Source organism: Varroa jacobsoni, unplaced genomic scaffold, assembly GCF_002532875.2.
Source record: "Varroa jacobsoni isolate VJ856 unplaced genomic scaffold, vjacob_1.0 scaffold_385, whole genome shotgun sequence".
Classification (NCBI taxonomy): Eukaryota; Metazoa; Arthropoda; class Arachnida; order Mesostigmata; family Varroidae; genus Varroa; species Varroa jacobsoni.
This window is the reverse complement of record NW_019213287.1, coordinates 139,690-157,123: the sequence shown is the minus strand read 5'-3', so window position 1 is coordinate 157,123 and position 17,434 is coordinate 139,690. Positions and strand designations below refer to the sequence as shown.

The 17,434-nt window shown below is 37.8% G+C and overlaps 3 protein-coding genes across 9 annotated transcripts in view; 2 read left to right on the top strand and 1 right to left on the bottom strand.

Moving 5' to 3' along the window:
* Positions 1-70: 70 nt before the first annotated feature.
* Positions 71-3,471, top strand: Snup (snurportin-1). 6 transcript variants are annotated; one of them, XM_022832320.2, is made up of 7 exons: positions 71-241; positions 663-838; positions 1,100-1,297; positions 1,603-1,784; positions 2,277-2,494; positions 2,750-2,890; positions 3,238-3,471. In XM_022832320.2, the coding sequence occupies exons 2-7, from the start codon at positions 669-671 to the stop codon at positions 3,451-3,453; spliced, it is 1,125 nt and encodes a 374-aa protein (XP_022688055.1). In that variant the 5' UTR covers positions 71-241; positions 663-668; the 3' UTR covers positions 3,454-3,471. The 6 variants fall into 6 exon arrangements, with proteins under 6 accessions (XP_022688055.1, XP_022688059.1, XP_022688056.1 ...); XM_022832324.2 differs by having other exon boundaries at positions 660-838; XM_022832321.2 differs by having other exon boundaries at positions 71-247; positions 660-838.
* A 606-nt stretch (positions 3,472-4,077) lies between these two features.
* LOC111259930 (uncharacterized) lies at positions 4,078-10,291 on the bottom strand. The gene is made up of 6 exons (XM_022832325.2): positions 10,033-10,291; positions 7,868-8,033; positions 7,390-7,567; positions 6,630-6,801; positions 6,100-6,328; positions 4,078-5,622 (listed from the first exon to the last, which is right to left on the bottom strand). The coding sequence occupies exons 2-6, from the start codon at positions 8,027-8,029 to the stop codon at positions 5,410-5,412; spliced, it is 954 nt and encodes a 317-aa protein (XP_022688060.1). The 5' UTR covers positions 8,030-8,033; positions 10,033-10,291; the 3' UTR covers positions 4,078-5,409.
* A 2,188-nt stretch (positions 10,292-12,479) lies between these two features.
* Positions 12,480-17,434, top strand: part of LOC111259924 (phospholipid-transporting ATPase ABCA3) — a 22,257-nt gene continuing 17,302 nt past the window's right edge. Inside the window, exons 1-2 of one of the 2 annotated variants that reach the window (XM_022832316.2) lie at positions 12,480-13,001; positions 17,148-17,363. In XM_022832316.2, coding sequence (XP_022688051.1) covers positions 17,249-17,363 — 115 coding nt within the window. In that variant the 5' untranslated portion in view covers positions 12,480-13,001; positions 17,148-17,248. Of the gene's footprint in view, positions 13,267-17,147; positions 17,364-17,434 lie in introns of both variants that reach the window. The other variant, XM_022832314.2, reaches the window with a different exon arrangement.

Sequence of the window (17,434 nt, the reverse complement as noted above, 5' to 3'; positions counted from 1 at the left end):
GGGACATTCCAAGTCAACGGAACGCTCTTCGAACATCTGTGGTACTAGCGCGAACTGAAGTCCTCGAAAACGTCACTCGTAATTTTTGTTTGCTTTGAGCGGATCTTGACGCTAACGCAAGAGGAAGTACTGAACGCAAAACTAATCTTTCCTGCTGACTTGATGGAAAGCGCGGAGTGTAATGAAGTGAATCGGTCTCAAAACTAGCCCCCGATATCAAGGAAGCCTCCTACTATGCTCAGCGAGTGTTGTGAAATTTTCATGAAAATTGTTTTTGTCCGTGGTTCTTTATTTACGACTTGGTGTATGAGTAGACAAACGCTAAAATAGCATAAGTTGGTAACTAGAAAAATTCTAACGTCTGCTGAGTAACAGAGGACAGTCATTGTTATATTATGATGTAGGAACGACTCAATTGTAGAACATGACCTAACTAAACTGCAGACTTATGTTGTAGGTTATCTTACGTGTCTTATTCGTGTTCTTTATGTTGCTGTGTATTGTTGATATTTTGTTCACTGCCTTTTTTCAAGTTTAGCTGCAATTATATTTCATCGTAGTGTATTTGACAGGATGTGAGTGCGGAACTATATGTACAATAAGATTCTACTACTGTTTACGTATGTAAGTAGTTGCTAAAGCTTTATTTTTGTCCACAGTAGGCCACGATGGACGAAATCATATCAGGTCTCAGCAGCGAGCTGAGTATTACCCAGGCTCCGTGCGCCGCTACGATATCTGCCGAAAGGTTTGCTCAAATGCGTAAAATTAAAACATCACTACCTGTACGACAGGAATTACGGCGACAGCAGTTTCTCGAGAGACAAAAAGAGAAGCGGTAATTCACTTTGATCCTCATGATACTTCACGCATTAAAACATAAATTAAAGCGCAGAACCACTCCAAGATATACGTAGGCTAGCCAGAAGTCATATTGTCAGAGCCATATTGTTGCTCTGCGATCTATTATGGCTGTTGCCTTTACGGCGAACAGAGAATTCAATCTAAAAGTTAATGTTCTTTATCTTTCAAAATAAACAGGCTCTAGTTACATTGAGAGGAACATGGCAACATTCTAATGTATTACCTGTTCGCGAAGGTATGACGGGTTTCTTCATGCTCGCGGTCTTGCCACTGGAGTATTTGGAGCGAACGAATCCCTACCAGGCAATAGCTTAAAGACAGATAAGGAATCCGGAGTTTATAAGTCTGGGAACGTAGCAAGAGCTTGTATAGATGCCGGTACCGATGAGGATGATACTGACTCCGAGATAAGCCGTCCCCGGAGACCTCCTAGGTAATTTGACGATCAACTTAATGTATATCACATGTCAGAGACATATGATGTCATACGGTTAATGATTTAGTTGTATTTTTTTAAGCAATAATTAACCTGAGAAGTATTTTATATTTAGATATAGAAAATGACAGAACGTATAGTATAAAAGCATCCTTTTGCATTTCTCAGTTGATTAATCCATTTGTTGATACAATTTTTCAGAACGAACCTATATTAATAATTACTTTACATAATTTATTTTTTATTGATGCCTTTCTAACATTATTATATTATATGGTAACATCTTTCATACTGTGGAACAGGTCATATCGTAACCAGCTGATGCAGTCCGAATGGCTGGTTGAAGTTCCGCCAGATCTGGAACGCTACCTGATCGTGCTGTGCCCTAAAGGAAAAAGAGGACTTCTCATTGCATCAAGGGGTGTTACAAAACTATACGCTCGCAATGGCTTCAACTTCATGACTTTTGCTTCGAATCTACCTGGTTAGTCAATCACCTCTCTTGCATCCTATGCGATGCTTTTGCCTAATTTTTTGGAAATGTGCCTAATATAGAAAACCTAATCGCATTTCCAAATTCAAGCTGAACTATTGTTGTTTACATTACTGTTGAGAGACTGTTAAGTTAAGAGACATAATGTCTATAAAAATTCACTAAAATCGTGGCTCGGTTGAATTCTCTCAAGCAATGTAATTAACGAACAGGGTGTGCCCTTTAAATTTATCTGCGGACGGCTCTCTTGTTAGGTGGCCTATTTGAAGTTGGCTGCAAAAGTTCAAACTGCTAAGTGTATATTAGAAATAGTGTTTTCATTGTATGAATTATATTTCCTAATGTTCAGAAGGTCTTTTCATAATTAAAAGTATTGTTCCGAACAAGTAGATAAGAGATTTACATAAAAAATATACACGAAAACTATTTTAAATAGTGCGCTGTGATTTTAACATTATTTTCTTTTGTAATTTCGTCACGCAGGAGGAAGCTCGAATGGCGGCCGACAATCAAACTGGAAACCGAATGAGTTCACCATACTTGACATCGTTTATAATGATGCATCGAAAACCTGCTTCATACTCGATCTTATTTACTGGCGATCCAGGCCGTATTATGATTCCGTAACAGCTTTTCGTTTCTTCTGGTTAAAGACACAATTTGCGGAATGCGAAACAGAACTTACATTCAAAGAAAGAAAGGTATCTCCCTTCGTTTATCAACCTCTGAGTTTGTGTCGTGTTACTACGAATAGTTTTATTGTGGGAACGCATCAACTAATGTTGATGCCTGTTGTTATCATAGAACAATACTCTCATAAAGAAATGTTTTGAGTTTTACATATGATACTGCGGCTTGGTTACGCATTGTTTAGGACAACACTTATAACAACTAACAACCTGTCTGTCAATGCATTCAACAACTGCTTGTTCGTTGACACTTTGTTATTTGAATAGGTGAAGCTTGAAGTAGTGCCTTTTTACGAATGGGAGCCTCAGACGATTCAAAGCCTGCTGTGCCGCGATGAGCCGCCATTTATAACACCTATTGAAGTTGATGGAATTCTGTTCTATCATTCCGAGGGTCACTACATTCCGGTAGGTTATCACTTGGTGGAACCGTTCATGTACCCTTTGTACCGATAATTATTGAAGAAACGTTGCTACAGATATCGACATCAAATGCTCGCTTGTAAGTTATTAGAAAAGTAAAAAACAAGCCAAACACAATATCGAATATCGTGATAATCTGAGTTTTTTTTTACTTCATCGTCCCTTTAAGTAAAAGGGATAATTTGCTCAAATGATTGTTGTTTACCTGACTAAATCTGAATGTTTATAACACCATGCAAATAATGTAGTCTAACAACTTCAAAGAAAATTTCCAGTTAATCACAACCTGTAGATAACATCAGTCAAATTCGATTTGTCTGTTTTTGTTGAAGGGAATCTGCCCACTCGTGGGTTGGCTGAAACCTTATATGTGTGTGGAGGTGTTGCATATCGAGGTACATCCCCGGTTCTTCATAGAGCGTCCACAGGAATACACCAGCCTCAAAGACAAAATGGAACAGAAAGAGAAGGGAAAGAAGGAAAAAGCTCGACAAAAGAAAGCTACTTTACCTACTGATGTGATGGAGACATTCACAGAGAATCAATAAACACCCTAATCAATCTTACAGGGCAACATTGTGCTAGATAGGGGACTAAAACCGGTCAGTTACTTCGATGGGAGCAAGTTTACTAGCCTGTGCTGTCTTTTGTAACTTTTCATGTAATACAAGAGAAGAACTGGAATTTCAACAGTCCGAGCGCTTCCACTATCGACTATTTCCTTAATGTACATATGTATGTGTGTAAATCGCTAATGTAATTCTTATGATTGCCACTATCATAGTTAGTCCCTCCTAGAAGCGTTTCGGCATTTACTATCACGTTTAGATTGCGCAATTTTGTCTAACACGATAGTTGATAATTGCACTAGCGAAGTATAATCATTCGACGTTAGGAAATTGTGTTGGAAGTTGCTTTTCCTTCTATTCGAGCTTCTTTCTCTATCTGTATGCGACCTGTCTTATCAGCTTTATCAATCTTGAACACCGTGGAACTAGCCATACACTAAGCGTAGCTCGATTACATAGTAAAAATGAATACATTGATGTACGCTAGATAAAGTCTCTTATGTTATCTACGTGTATTTTGTTAACTTTCTTTTCAATACAATCTGATATGAATGGTACATATAAACACTCACATCATTGTCAACTAGATTGAAAAGAGCGAAAGAAAGGTTTCTCAGTATAGTCTTCTTGTTTCTTAACTGATTTATTGGTTATTTTCTATTTGGACTGCTACGGTTCCCGTTCAACAGACGGCTAAAGATAAGGCCGTTTGTTCTACCAAACGTCATATATAACTGTCTTTCTTCCGGTGGTTTTTTTTTCTAAGAAGAACAAACCTTTTCAATTCTTTGTTTGACTAACAACAATTTCTAACAGACTCTCTAACTCTAGTAAGGGACACACATAAGATATGTGCACCTTTTTCTTGCAGAGTATATATAATTCGATTCATGTGTTTTGAACTTCGCCGTTCTCTACAACAACATGCCATGCACATTGAATTCGTACAGGCGGATGTTGCAAATTCGTTCGCCCACTAGATACCTTTCTATTGATGAAATTCACATGCCCGTATATGCTATCGTAAAACTCATAGCCCACAGTAACATATATGTAATACATAAAGCCAACATTTAAATAGCAATTAAAGCTTGAATCGTCCTTAACAATTTTTTCTCATACTGCGCATAACAGAATGCCTCTGGATACTCCTGTGCTCCAATAAAAACTTGATCAAAATTCTTCTGGATCAACTCTGTTGCATAAGCAGTACCAGTAAAGTTTAGAGTGTAAAAAGCCTCCGCTTCAAGAAAATATTAGTCTCACACTGGAAATGCAATTTAACACATAATGACTCTATGATTGGCCGGCGCCGTTTTACGCGAATATATATGGATGGGGCTGTATCCTATAATTGCTATTGATATTAAAATAGCAAATAAATTCCGTCTAAGTGAACAAGCATGTGGCTAATATTTAGCGTGACTATGCGAATGACTCAAGACGTAAGGTAGAAACTTGCCGAGTACATCACATAACAAGTAACAGTAAATCATTATGTCATTGTGTATATGTACCTATAACTGCTCTACAGTGCGATCACATACATCACATTTGTACCGTGTTCGAAAGTGGACAGGCAGAGAGATGGAAATAGTTTGAGAGCGTCTGCAGAGGTGATGAGTTCACAAATGTCACAACGCTTCCTTTTTCTTTTTTTTTTTTTTACTAATTCTGTATTATCCGTCGTTTCTCATTCGCACGAACTTTGCACACCCTTTGGTTGGTATCCAGTGAAGCGATGGAATAAACACACAGATGTAAATGACCCTGTAGAACAGAAACAACCATTTGCACGGTTCGACAACCGTCTTCTAATCATAAAGGTAGCAATACCTCAAAAAAATCTAATCCTACATATTCGCAGTTTAGGTCCTAGCATCCAATTAACTATAGACATTGACAGTATTCGGCAGTATTTTTCTATTAGGCGATCTAAGAAGCTAGTGTGATCTGCTTAAGAACATTTTCAAGCCGGTTGCGATCCTTCTCACTGAGTTTAATGCTATTTTTACAGTCTCGATCGATCAACTCGCTCCAGGTGATCGGTTGACGCCCGTCGCTCCAGCCCATGTAGGTGACGGCGTCGAGAGTAATCTTGCGAAATTTCGGCTCCACATCCTCGCTGAGGTAGAAATCATACAGAGGCTGGAATTATAAGCCATAAATAAATATTGATCGATCGGAAATTAAACCGTCAGTTCGGGTTAAATGTTTGTTTGCTCGGCGAATGCATAATTGCAAAAGCTATATATGACCAGTGATCAAATAAGCGCATTTTCCATCTGAATAAGTAAGCATGCATAAACCCTTTGTGGACCATCGTTGGTAATAAAGATTCGAGATTGTCTTCATTGAAACATTCAATATGATTCAGCCTTAACAGACTAACCAACACCCGATTACGAATGTCTTCTGTTTATCGGTGAAACCAAAAAAGTGTGTAAACAGCGAAGCTGTTAAATGGACTTAAAATTTAAACGAAACTTGGACGTATACTATAATCGAATTATGGCAACGTGAATAGGTAGCTTGACAAAGATCGACAGAGTAAAGCGTGTTGTCACGCAGGCTATACTCGTCTTGAACGCAAAAAAACAAGCAGTAGATACAATGTGAACTTACATGTTGCGACAGCTGATCCAAACAAATGGATGATTCCTCTGAAAATTTTGCCTCAACGTGTTGAAGTTCATTACAGTTGCGCATTTTCGCGTAATCCATAGCAACCATTGCAGCGAGCCATTCACCGAGGTCGCCATCTTCAAAACCGTAAGTAGGGTGGATACCTACCGCTGGAATGTATGCCGGGTGATCTTTTGACACCTCCTGGGCGATGAACCTTCCCAGGTACCTACAAGTTGGACGGACGCCATAAAGACGCATTCATGCTATTCGTATCTTTAGTAACACATATATTGAAATAGAGAGAACATGAAAAATCAGAGCATTTATAAATGGTCGTAGAACAGAACTGAGACTATAACTAGACTAAAGATGGTCCTTTGAACATTGTCTAAAAGCAATCGATATCCAGAGATGAACGTGCCGAAACCATGTTGAACAGCGATCGGTTCTTAATAAATATAGCAAGGTTCGGACGCGCTCTACGCTGCCCGGCTATACAATGACTACAGAAATACTTGAATGGCTACCTAGCTCCATTTATACAGCAACGTCGTGCTAATGAGAACTCCCCAAACTTAATGATGCTCGCGATTTCACTCTTTCGTGGGAACTGCCTATCTGCAGTTGGAGCTTTTAGCGTGCTCACCGCTGCTAGGGCGCAAGCTCGAGGAAATGTGAGCGAATCTGCAGGTGCGTTGGCTAACAGGGACAAACGATGCATGTAAATAAAAAGAACAATAAAAACGACAACAATTCAGAGAATGAACTGAAATTAAATGTTTTTTGGTTTACTCCGACAGAATGCTAACCTGTCTAGACAAACATTCCAGGTATTTTATGCGGCTACGTAATAAAACTTGGTCTCTTCGTAGGGTCTGTGGTTCCATTTAGTTACCAGACCACTTTCAACTAGTGGATACTGGTACGACGTAAAGAACAAAAACGCATCTGAAGGTCGTACTGAAGTTCGCTTAATCGCCAATGATACAAAAGAAAGCAATTGTACGAGTAATGTTGCTAGGCGACTAGTGATTTCGCTAAGAGCAAATTCGTATCTACTTTAATATTTAGCATATGTATTACTGCTACCAGAATAAATTATGGAACTATAGTTCTTGGTAGAAGACTGTAGATTAAAAAAATGTTTCGGACGAAAGAATTGTAGAATAGAAACAGTGTTTTTACATAAAGTGTTTTTAAGGACAAACTGCAGGGCGTTTTAGATGAAAATAATTATATGTTAAACGAGGTATTTCAAATGATTCATCTGCAGATGCATAAAAGTACCACGAATGTCGACGACGACTCGGGTCTGCTCTCCTTGTTGGCTGTAGTCTGGGTCGCCTCGAAAAGTAACCTCTGTCGCTTTCTTATGTCTGGCACGTTTAACCGTTTTGTGACCATGCTGCAGGATCCGATACTGAAGAATAGATTCCGATATCGGTTTCATCATTCGGATGTCCACCTGGTGGAAGCAAAAAATGCGTTTCTACATTAGAATAGGTTATATATTATCAAGAAACCACGTACTTAATAGTCTAGCTTAGCATATACATCAACAGAGAAATCTTCCTTTTCTTCTATTGACTATTTTGCCATTCCAAACAACGCGATGCTAACTGTCGATGATACTTTTTCATTTAAAAAATCAAACACTAAAAACGAATAGGTAAAAAAAACGGATTAATCTTCTTCCGTTTATTTTTCTTAATCTTTGGCAGAAGGAAAGCGCTTCAGGAGGTACCTAGATTTTTGATCCAGTTACCTTGGGAGTGATGTTACTGTTCTGGGAAGGTAAAGGCTTTTCTGCGGACGGCACTGTCGACGGAAATATAGAAGCGGCCGTTCCGGTTTCCTGAGACGCCGCCTGATCTCGTCGCCCTCCGTTATGGCGCGCTGGTGCCCGTCTTTTGCTTTTTCCACTCATTTTACTGCGAGATTGAAAAAAAAACATCCTATTATATTCGATTACGATCGGTTAAATTGTAGGCTATGTATAATTGGGTCGTAAAAATTTTCTAATATGTATACAGGGTGCCGCACCTAAACTGGGACACACTTTAGCAGTGTCTTTGTCGTGAGAAGGACGCGTTCATCCGCTATTCTTAGTACTAGAAGGAAGCTTGTTCCTTTTTAGAACAAAAAAATAAACCTTTCATGGTGAAAAACAATGTGTCGTTTTTCTTTAAGTAACTTAAGCAAAAAAAGGTAATTACCCAGTCTCTTCGCACTGGACGAACCCTCACCAAATCAAAAACATAACTTTTTGCTCGGAATAGATGGTTTACATGATTGCTGGTTTTATGTGACTTCTGAGGGATCCGAGGCATACTTCTATGAGGCAGTCTCCAGACTATATTCAATAGATTTTAGATTTAAAGCACTCAAAAATATACCAAAATGGCTTGCAAGATAATTTTTGTTACAAGGATTAATGGCCATGTGGAGAAAGTAAATTAATCTTGTGTCAATTGGGCCGTATAGGTAAGTTTCAAATGTTAATTTTTTTAAGACTTTTTGCGCTTTTTGCTTTTCAGGTATTTTTAAAATCTTGCACTTTTAGAACTCTTGGCCTGCTATCAGCCTAGAAGTTAGTTCTGCAGGAATTTGTCGTATACAGCGCGTCTGAGCGACATGTTACCGAGGTTGCCTTTATCAATATCATTGGACACGCGGTTAACAATAAAGACTTCTTTGCAGATGAACAAAATGATATTTATAGGAAGTAAAATAACTAGTTAGTGGTTTAAAAACCAAATCAAAGCTGTACTATGGTGAATAGCGATGATGTTAAATAAACGTGAACTTCAGGAATTACTTTTTAAGACATATGTGCTATAAGTAATTCCGTTGCACTCTCTGTTGCTATTTAGATACAGTTTTAAAAATAAAATATGAGAAAAATTCTCAATTTAAATGCCATATTTTGTATACTGAACGTAGAGTAGTGATAGCAGAGATATCAGTTCTCACTCTATTTATTGATACACATTAAAAATTTTAGTATGACTATTATCAAATTAATAGTAGTAATAACTTAGTAGTAATTACAGTTATAATACTCACTCTATGGAATTTTAGAAACTTTACGTTAGAAAGAAGTGTACATATCTAGTGGACAAATCTATTATTACAATCTACAAAATACGCAATTACATATTGTGCGCGAAGTACACATTAAACATGGTTATAGTTAGATGTTTTTAATTAATTTAATCACATACTTATAAGCAACAACATTTTTTCCTCTAATGAATATGCCAAATTTTTCATTTCTAAAAATATTTACCTCCGAAGGACTGTTAAACAGATGATAGTACCTCAGTGGTTTCTATTCCCGTTTACAAATATGAAAAAAGAATTCAGCGTCATTCGCTTCCAATGGGCGTAATGCTCTACTCTGAATGAACGTTGATAGGAGAACGGCGAGCCTAATTCATTTCGTCTTTGACGAAAAAATTAAAATGAATATATCCTTTGTGAAATTAATGGAAGCTTTCGGCAGAATGAATTATCTATTAATTTAATTGACAGCTTTCAATGAACACTTTCGTCTCTACAGATATGAATTCACGGCTCATAAATCGGCGCTTACCGATAATTCTTCAATGTATTTCATCTATTCACACTTGCTGGTAGTTATCAAAATACTACACACATACAGGTCAACAACGCAGCACTTCAAAATCAGAGAAAGTACACAGAAGTATTAAAAAACTTTGCGTCCAAAATCAATATTTCTAAGTTTCGTCACAACAACGACCACGCATTGGACGGGATCATTTTCAGTGCAGGCGACAGCACCTAAATTGAATGGGCAAATGATTCCTACTTAAATAGAGAATTTCTTTTTTTTTTTCAAATTTCTAGTGCTTCACGACAGAATCCATTTGTAACAATAAGCCATAATACATGCCACCGTCAACTCACCCTTGGCTGAAAAGGGGTAACAGAACATAAACGACTAGCAATTAGCCGTCACGGTCACACCAGTCGCAATACAGCACGCTACCAAACACCAGAGACAGTTCGCAATTACCGCCGGATCTCAAATGCGAAACGCACAAAATAGTAGTGCACTCTACCGAATCAAAAATGTGTGCTGAATAATAAGCAAGACGAAAGACTCATCGGAGAGCTGGTCGCTTGCACCGGTTTACTTGTTAGAAGTGCATGAACGTATGTGTGGATGATGGAACGGGCGGATGAACGTCCAACACCTGTTAATGAAGCATAGGTAAAGTAATGTCGCACACGATGACTTGTTTACGAAACTAAGAACGAGAAATTTTTAATAATAGTTAAAATAATCAAGAAGTACGAAATTTAGTTTTTCTATAGGAATTATATTGGGAAATTTCTCTGCGTACCACACGGAATAAGCCTACTTTATTGATACTTTCTAATACTTGAACACAGGTTAGTAAATAGATCCATCATTGAATTGATATAAACATACTACAAACCGAAGCTACTTTCTAAATTTGCTAAAGCTCGAGAGGCCCTTTACTATACCTAGGTATGATGTAGTATATTCCAAAAGCATAGAAATCCATCATTGCCTTTGTTATCTCAATACGTGTTTGTCACCTTTCTCTAAACAAGACCAGCTCCTGCACGAGATATGAAGGGATTGCTCTGTGGGGTGCATAATAAAGCGAGACGCTACACAGGGAAATAATCTGTGATTACAAGTATCGCGATTACAAGTATAAACTCCGTTGGCACTAGCGAGTGCCAATGGAGCTTATACTTGAGAATAAATATATCTAAGAAATTAATCGAAATTTTAGTAAAAGCCAAAGTAAGAAGAGAAACGACATGTCAAACATAATCATTAGTTGGCAATGATATTCGAACAGGCAAATCACGCTGGTAAATGACCTAGACGTTTTCGCGTATCCTACAGTTTAGTATCTACATATAGCGTCTATTGTTTTCTTGATCAAAAATAAACTAAAATTTAATTAGCACTTCTACAACTTATTTGATACCTATTATAGGAGTGTTCCTGTCCGACGTCTATATGCTTCATGTACAACAATTACTATAAACACTATAGGATGCGACCAAGTTAACCGTGAAACTTAGAGACGCTAGTCGCTATCACTTTGCAGTAAGTTCACCTATTATTTGAAACATACGAGTATTCAGCTATCAGAGTCGACAGTCGCACTGCGGTTCTTACTAAGCGCCTCATTATTGTTCATTAGCGATTGCTAGTTCTATCTTGTATGTAATGATGGACAGCTAAAGCAGATTGTTAAAGAGCACGTTCAACACCATAATGCCACGATTTGACGCTGTGCAGACTCTGCGGAAATTCAAAGCGATAAAGATCATTGTTGCAGTGACTCACTAAGAACCATATTGAAATGTATGCTGAGTTTAAAGCGTATGAGCCATTCACAGAATAAGACAAGCTATTTAGAGCAATGAAGGTGGAGGTTGTTTGGTTTTTTTGTTCGTGATCCTGATCATCCTAAACGGAAGAATTAAGTCGTCAGAAAAGAGATCGCCGGTTCTACAAGCAGTGAGCATAGATTCAGATAATCTATAAAAATTTCCAGTGCTATATAAAGCACCGCTGCCGAATAATCTTATAAATATGGTTTACGTATGGCATGTGGCCAATATACTGTAAATACGCTTGGTTTTAGAAAATTGACATAGTAATGTTTTGCCTGGTACAGACCTAGTACAAACTTACTTTACTGGATGTGTCAAATGCTCTTATAATTTGTATAGTATAAATACGATTCATGTGTGAATAGATTTAATAATTTCGAAAAGCTTGATTTTCTTTATCCATGTGTTTCAAACAAGTTTTCGATACATTAGGCAGCGTCCTGCAGATAGGCAAGTATAAAATGGGCTAAACCATTGTGGTGACTTCATATCAGCGTGCAAAGTGCGGGTATAGTTGCACCTACTTGATGGAGAAAGCGCAAGTTTTTCAACGTACTTAAGAAATGTCCGTACTTCAGGAAATACACAGCATCGCTGCGCTGTGCAGTTGCACATGCAGTTCAATCACAGAAAGATCGGTTTCTATACATTTTTCCATAAGCATTCAAATAGTCACCACTAAAATATCTTCTATAGGTTGTCGATGCGTGTCGGTGGTACTAACCAGATTTCAAGGCTTTTGTTTATATTGTTTGCATTATATTCAAATAGCGTGCTAAATATTTCAGAAGCCCCTATTAAATTTAGCATGTTGCTGATTATTATTCGCGCATAATGTGCACACTTATCAAATATCGATAAAGCAAAAACACTTATAATTAACACGACTAATCTTATTCTTCATCTTCTGGTCAGTCTATTCTTAAATAAAACAAACAGTTGCAGTAAAACTGCAGTAGTAGTATATCAATATACCTAGTAGTAATATGTCAGTATCTGCATTTACTTTTCAAGCGGGTAAAGGCTAGAAAACGGAGTCATTCCGTACTTCATTCTTTAACATGTTTCAACATTTAACTTCCTTCTAACACAATTTATTAATATTGGTCTTCCGAAGAATAAATAAAAACGGCCCTTCATTAAATACGCAAGTTAAACGCGCTCAGTTACCACGTATTGCCAGTGCTAGACTCTAAAGGCCTCCCACTGACAAGATACCGAACACCCAATATTATCTTTCTCGTCATTTTTCGTCTGCGGTGTTGACGCCAACATCTAGCTGATTACGTGGCGCCAGAGCAGAAGCTTTTCGATGTAAGACGAGCGCAACTACACCGATCCGACAAATACATACAGATTAATGTTATGACTGTTGGCTGCCGCTGGTATTCTTGTGTGCTTAATAATCCCACGAAAGTACGCATCCAAGCATCGAGCACCTGCAAATGCAACAGTGTTTGAAACACGACCGGAATGATGAAGACTGTCAGGTAGCCTTATCTGAGAGAGATTCGTTTCCGTTACGTAACGTATATTAAAAATATTACAACTTGCGACTGCTTGTGGCTGCTTGTGCAAAGGAGGTATTAACGGTGGTGAAATGATTACCAGTGCTTGGAATTGGCAGAACAATGATTAGCTACAAAGAAAGATAGTATAGCTGCATTGAAGAACGCCGAATACTTGCCTGAGCTGTGTGAACGGTGTTGTTCGAGCTGGCTTCCGCAGACGAGAAGTTGTTGATTTCAACTCGGAGTAAGTCGATTATATATAGTTCAAAGGGACGTCGAACGGATGGTGTCTATTGGTTCGAGAGTATTTCGCGCCATAGCAATTGATTATGTGAGAATATTTTTTTTATTACAGCAAAACAAAAAATCAGACTCTCAGTTCGGATTTAGCCTGTAAATAGATAGTAGAACAGATTCAGCTGATTAGGAGTTGTTTTTAAAAACACTTGTTATAGTGGCATAGCGCTAGAAAACCTTGCTAGATCTGTTGAAACACTGGATTTTGTACTTACTGCAAATGTGTATGCTTACAGTAATCAATCATTCTAGCTTTTCGTTCTGTTGATACATTAGTTGGCAGCATAAATTCCCAATATGTGTTCAACAAATTCAACTTGAGCTATTAGTTATTCTATCACTCCTACTAGTTACTATATGTATCTAATGCCTAAAAGCAGTCGAGTGTAGACAGGGAGCGCATTTTAGTGGCTTTTAAAACCCTTTCTATCGGGATGTAGATTAAGCATGCATGGAATCGGCTGAAGCTCTTAAGCGCTTCTAGTGAAATCCAAAGTCACCGGCAAGTTGCGACTATTAGAGGAAACAACGTTTCCGGATAAGCAGTCGCTGGGAGGTCCGGCTGCTGTTGGGATGCGTGAGACAAAGCGTACTTTTTTGGGCCTCCGCTGAATTTATAGACTGAATAGAATAGAATTCTGATAGACTATATATTATCCAGGTAAAAAGCATATGATTAATACAATTTAAATGCTCGTCTCCTCAGTCAATCGAGGCGGTGCGATTTTGACCGCCGAAATGAAGATTCAGTGTTCTACGTTCCTTCTTCCTTCGGTTCTCGTTGCTACATTTGTTATACATAGGCGAAACCAGATATTTGTAATCTTTTCAGGGCAGTGATCATCAAACATTACTATTAATGACTCAGAACAATCGAGCTAACTAGATGGAGGCATGTACGTAATATAAACATTGAACGCATGTTTGTAAGAATCCATCAAAGTACAACAATTAGCTTATACAAAGTAGCAATGCCTACAGCAACTCGATGTAGTTCGTTGAGTTTTTGCTCAATCTGCACTGTTTTACGCATAAATATGACTAAGTCAGATAAAATTCCGGCTATCGGCTCCTGCATGCGTCCCACCAAATGGACTAGTCGAGATCCCTTTCGACAACAAAAGCCGCAAATTGCATGATTCATGCGATGTACTCTTAGCAATGAGTTCGCTTTGCACGGATAAAATATTTTGCCTTTAGCCATGAAAGAAGTACCTTCTGGAGTGCAATGGATACCACTGTGCTGCAGTTTCATAACAGAGGAAAAGCTATATTTAATATATTCGCTTTAGCTTTAAGTGTACCACCCTGTACTACTATCAGACAAAACTTTATATTCTTCGAACCTTAGCTGTATGCCAGCGTGTATAAAATGCACTTGTTAAATAGAAATTGTTGAGTTAGATTAAAATTATTGATGCTAATTCTCAGAGAACACTTTTGGCTTGCTGTTGTGTTAATTCTGTGTATAGTTTCAAAGAAGATTTTCAGTTGAGAACAGACGTCCGTAATATCCGTACGTATTGTAATCGCTTACTGAGTTATTTTTAGAAACAATGCAAGTAGTAAGATTTATATAATATGTCAGCGAAAGTGTTGGCGTAAATACTTTTCTATCGTCTTCTAACGTAAATTCAGTTGGTACCACTATTTAGAAGCAAATCCGGCTTCAGCTTGTAAATATTATATATCAAGTTGAACTATTCTTGTCTCCCATATTGATATTTTCATAAAGGTTTTTTACCTCATGCAGTTCGAAGTCGAAAATTACGAAAACTGTTGGTGTTAAGACCCTATGTTCTTGTACGGCAAATACCGAATTTTCAAGCAGCTACACATTCCCAATTTGCTGAAGTTTGTTAGTTTTCTTTGTCAATGCCTCTCGAACAAAAATACTAGGGGGAATATATAATGAAATATAAATAAAAGTATCCGTCATCAAAGAGTGCAGAAAAGTCGACTCGTGCCATTGAGAACAGATCGTGCCTTTTTTTTTCGGGCGAGGCAATGAGACTGAATCACGAATAGAAGCTCGTTTTAATCTACTAAGATGAAGCAAATCTGTTTTAAGCAGATTTGATATTTGGTAACGAAACCTTGACTTATAGAAACAGACATTCAATATCGAGCAATTATGACCAGTTGTTTAGATAACATCTATTCAAGGAATATCTCTTCTACTTGATCACTCAAAGAAACTACGCCATACTCTTTCCGAAGTACATCACCGCGTTGTTAAACAAATGGAAAAATTGCACAAGAAAAAAATAATAGTAATATTCAATTAATTTGCATTTGTGCCATACTTACTCGTGTATTATACAAAGTTATCAATCGGTATTTTATTACAATAAACCTTATAACACAATGTAACTTCGTGCTTGTTGACATCTAGACGTATTTGATAATCAAAGTCTGTAATACATCACAAAGAAAAACTGTGTTTATCACTATTATGCGTGCGTTTAGGTGCAAATAGCGTACACGGAAGCGAAAGCCCGTTGCGTTAGATAAAAGTAAATAGGGTTACGTTTTCTCACTTTGCAATGACTTATTTATAAAAATTGGCTACTAGAGCGCGATCTGCCTCCCACGAAATAGCTGTCGACTGAACCAGGATCGATGAACAAATTCGGTAGGGTCCTGTTATGACTAGAACGGCAATCGTTGATGAAGACTAAAATGTTAAATATGTTTCTTTCAAATTGATATTCAGACGCTGCTGCTGAATGTCATTAAGGTACAGCATAACGGAGTGGGTTCCGAAGGCTTACACGCTTGCCAAGGACCATAATTATTCTCGATTGCAGAATACGCTGTATATTTCTAATGAACGCTCTTCGTCTTTTAATACTTAGCGAAAAGCAACCTTTATATTACACTTTTATAGATACAGATGCACTTCAGTTTAAGTAAGCAATATAAAGCGATAGAGGCAGCAGGTAGAACAACCTTTTCTATAACTAAAAGATTGTGTCTTATTGGTTCACTAAACATTAAAAATTTGGATTTTACGCGGCTTTATTGCCTATTTTTTGCTCAGAATTATCCAAAATGAATATGTAAGCACAGGGGGGTCAAATCTGTTTGGGAGACGCCCAGCTAATAAATACTAGTTGCTTACATATTACTAGAACATGTTGACGACTCAGACATTTAAGAGCCAATAAGCGATATGCATTTCGGACGTTATGCAAAGGTCGTCCCGGTAGGAATTCTCCTGCAATGATGAATTCACTAAATATCAGCGGTATATGCTCCCGCCAAACGTTGAGCTCATCGGCTTAAATGGTATAAATATGGGTTTATACATTAATAAATTAAGTAGGCAAAAAGAACGGGAGGTTCAAATTCTTTAGCCGAATTCGTTGAAGGGTGTTTTAAAAACAAACCCTGTCTAGCTTAGGTTGCACTGAAATTCAGTATGCATTTAGCTTGAATATCTGTTTATAGAACAGATATAATTTCAAATATAGATCTTCAAAGGCATGTTTATTGTCTCAGGCAAATACGTAATACTACTATAGGCAATAAGATATAAAATGGTCTTCCCAGCGACCCTCATTTACCTATTAAGTGAAAGCTACCCTTAGGAAGCAAGCGATACAACATTGCACTTGAGTTCGGCATCTTCCGGCGTTGTGTTTACCGCCATGCTTATGCAATAAGCTACAGGTAAACATTTGAGATAATTAACACTCACCTAGGAGACTTAGCGATAGGAAAATTGGTAGCCAAGTAGAGACATTTTCGAGAGCATGATCGTATAGTACTAGTCAAAGTGTATTTCGCATATTGGCTAAACGCTGGTAATATTTTGTTCTTCAGGGAGGGGCCGTCCGCCTTATAAAGGGCGCAGAGCCCAAACCTCAGCCGGTGTGCCACCAGAATTCATATTATTGGCAGCGGATTGATTGCAGGCTACTAACATGGGCTTTGGCCGTCAACTCACGGCCCTGTTTTATAAGGATGTTGTGATACAGAAGCTGAAGCGACACTACATCATTTCCCTTTTGGAGCTCGTCATGCCCGTAATATATGTTTGTAAGTTTTTCAACCTATTTTTCACTTCAATCAGTTATTTTTAGGCCATTTAGTATAAAACTATTTAGTAA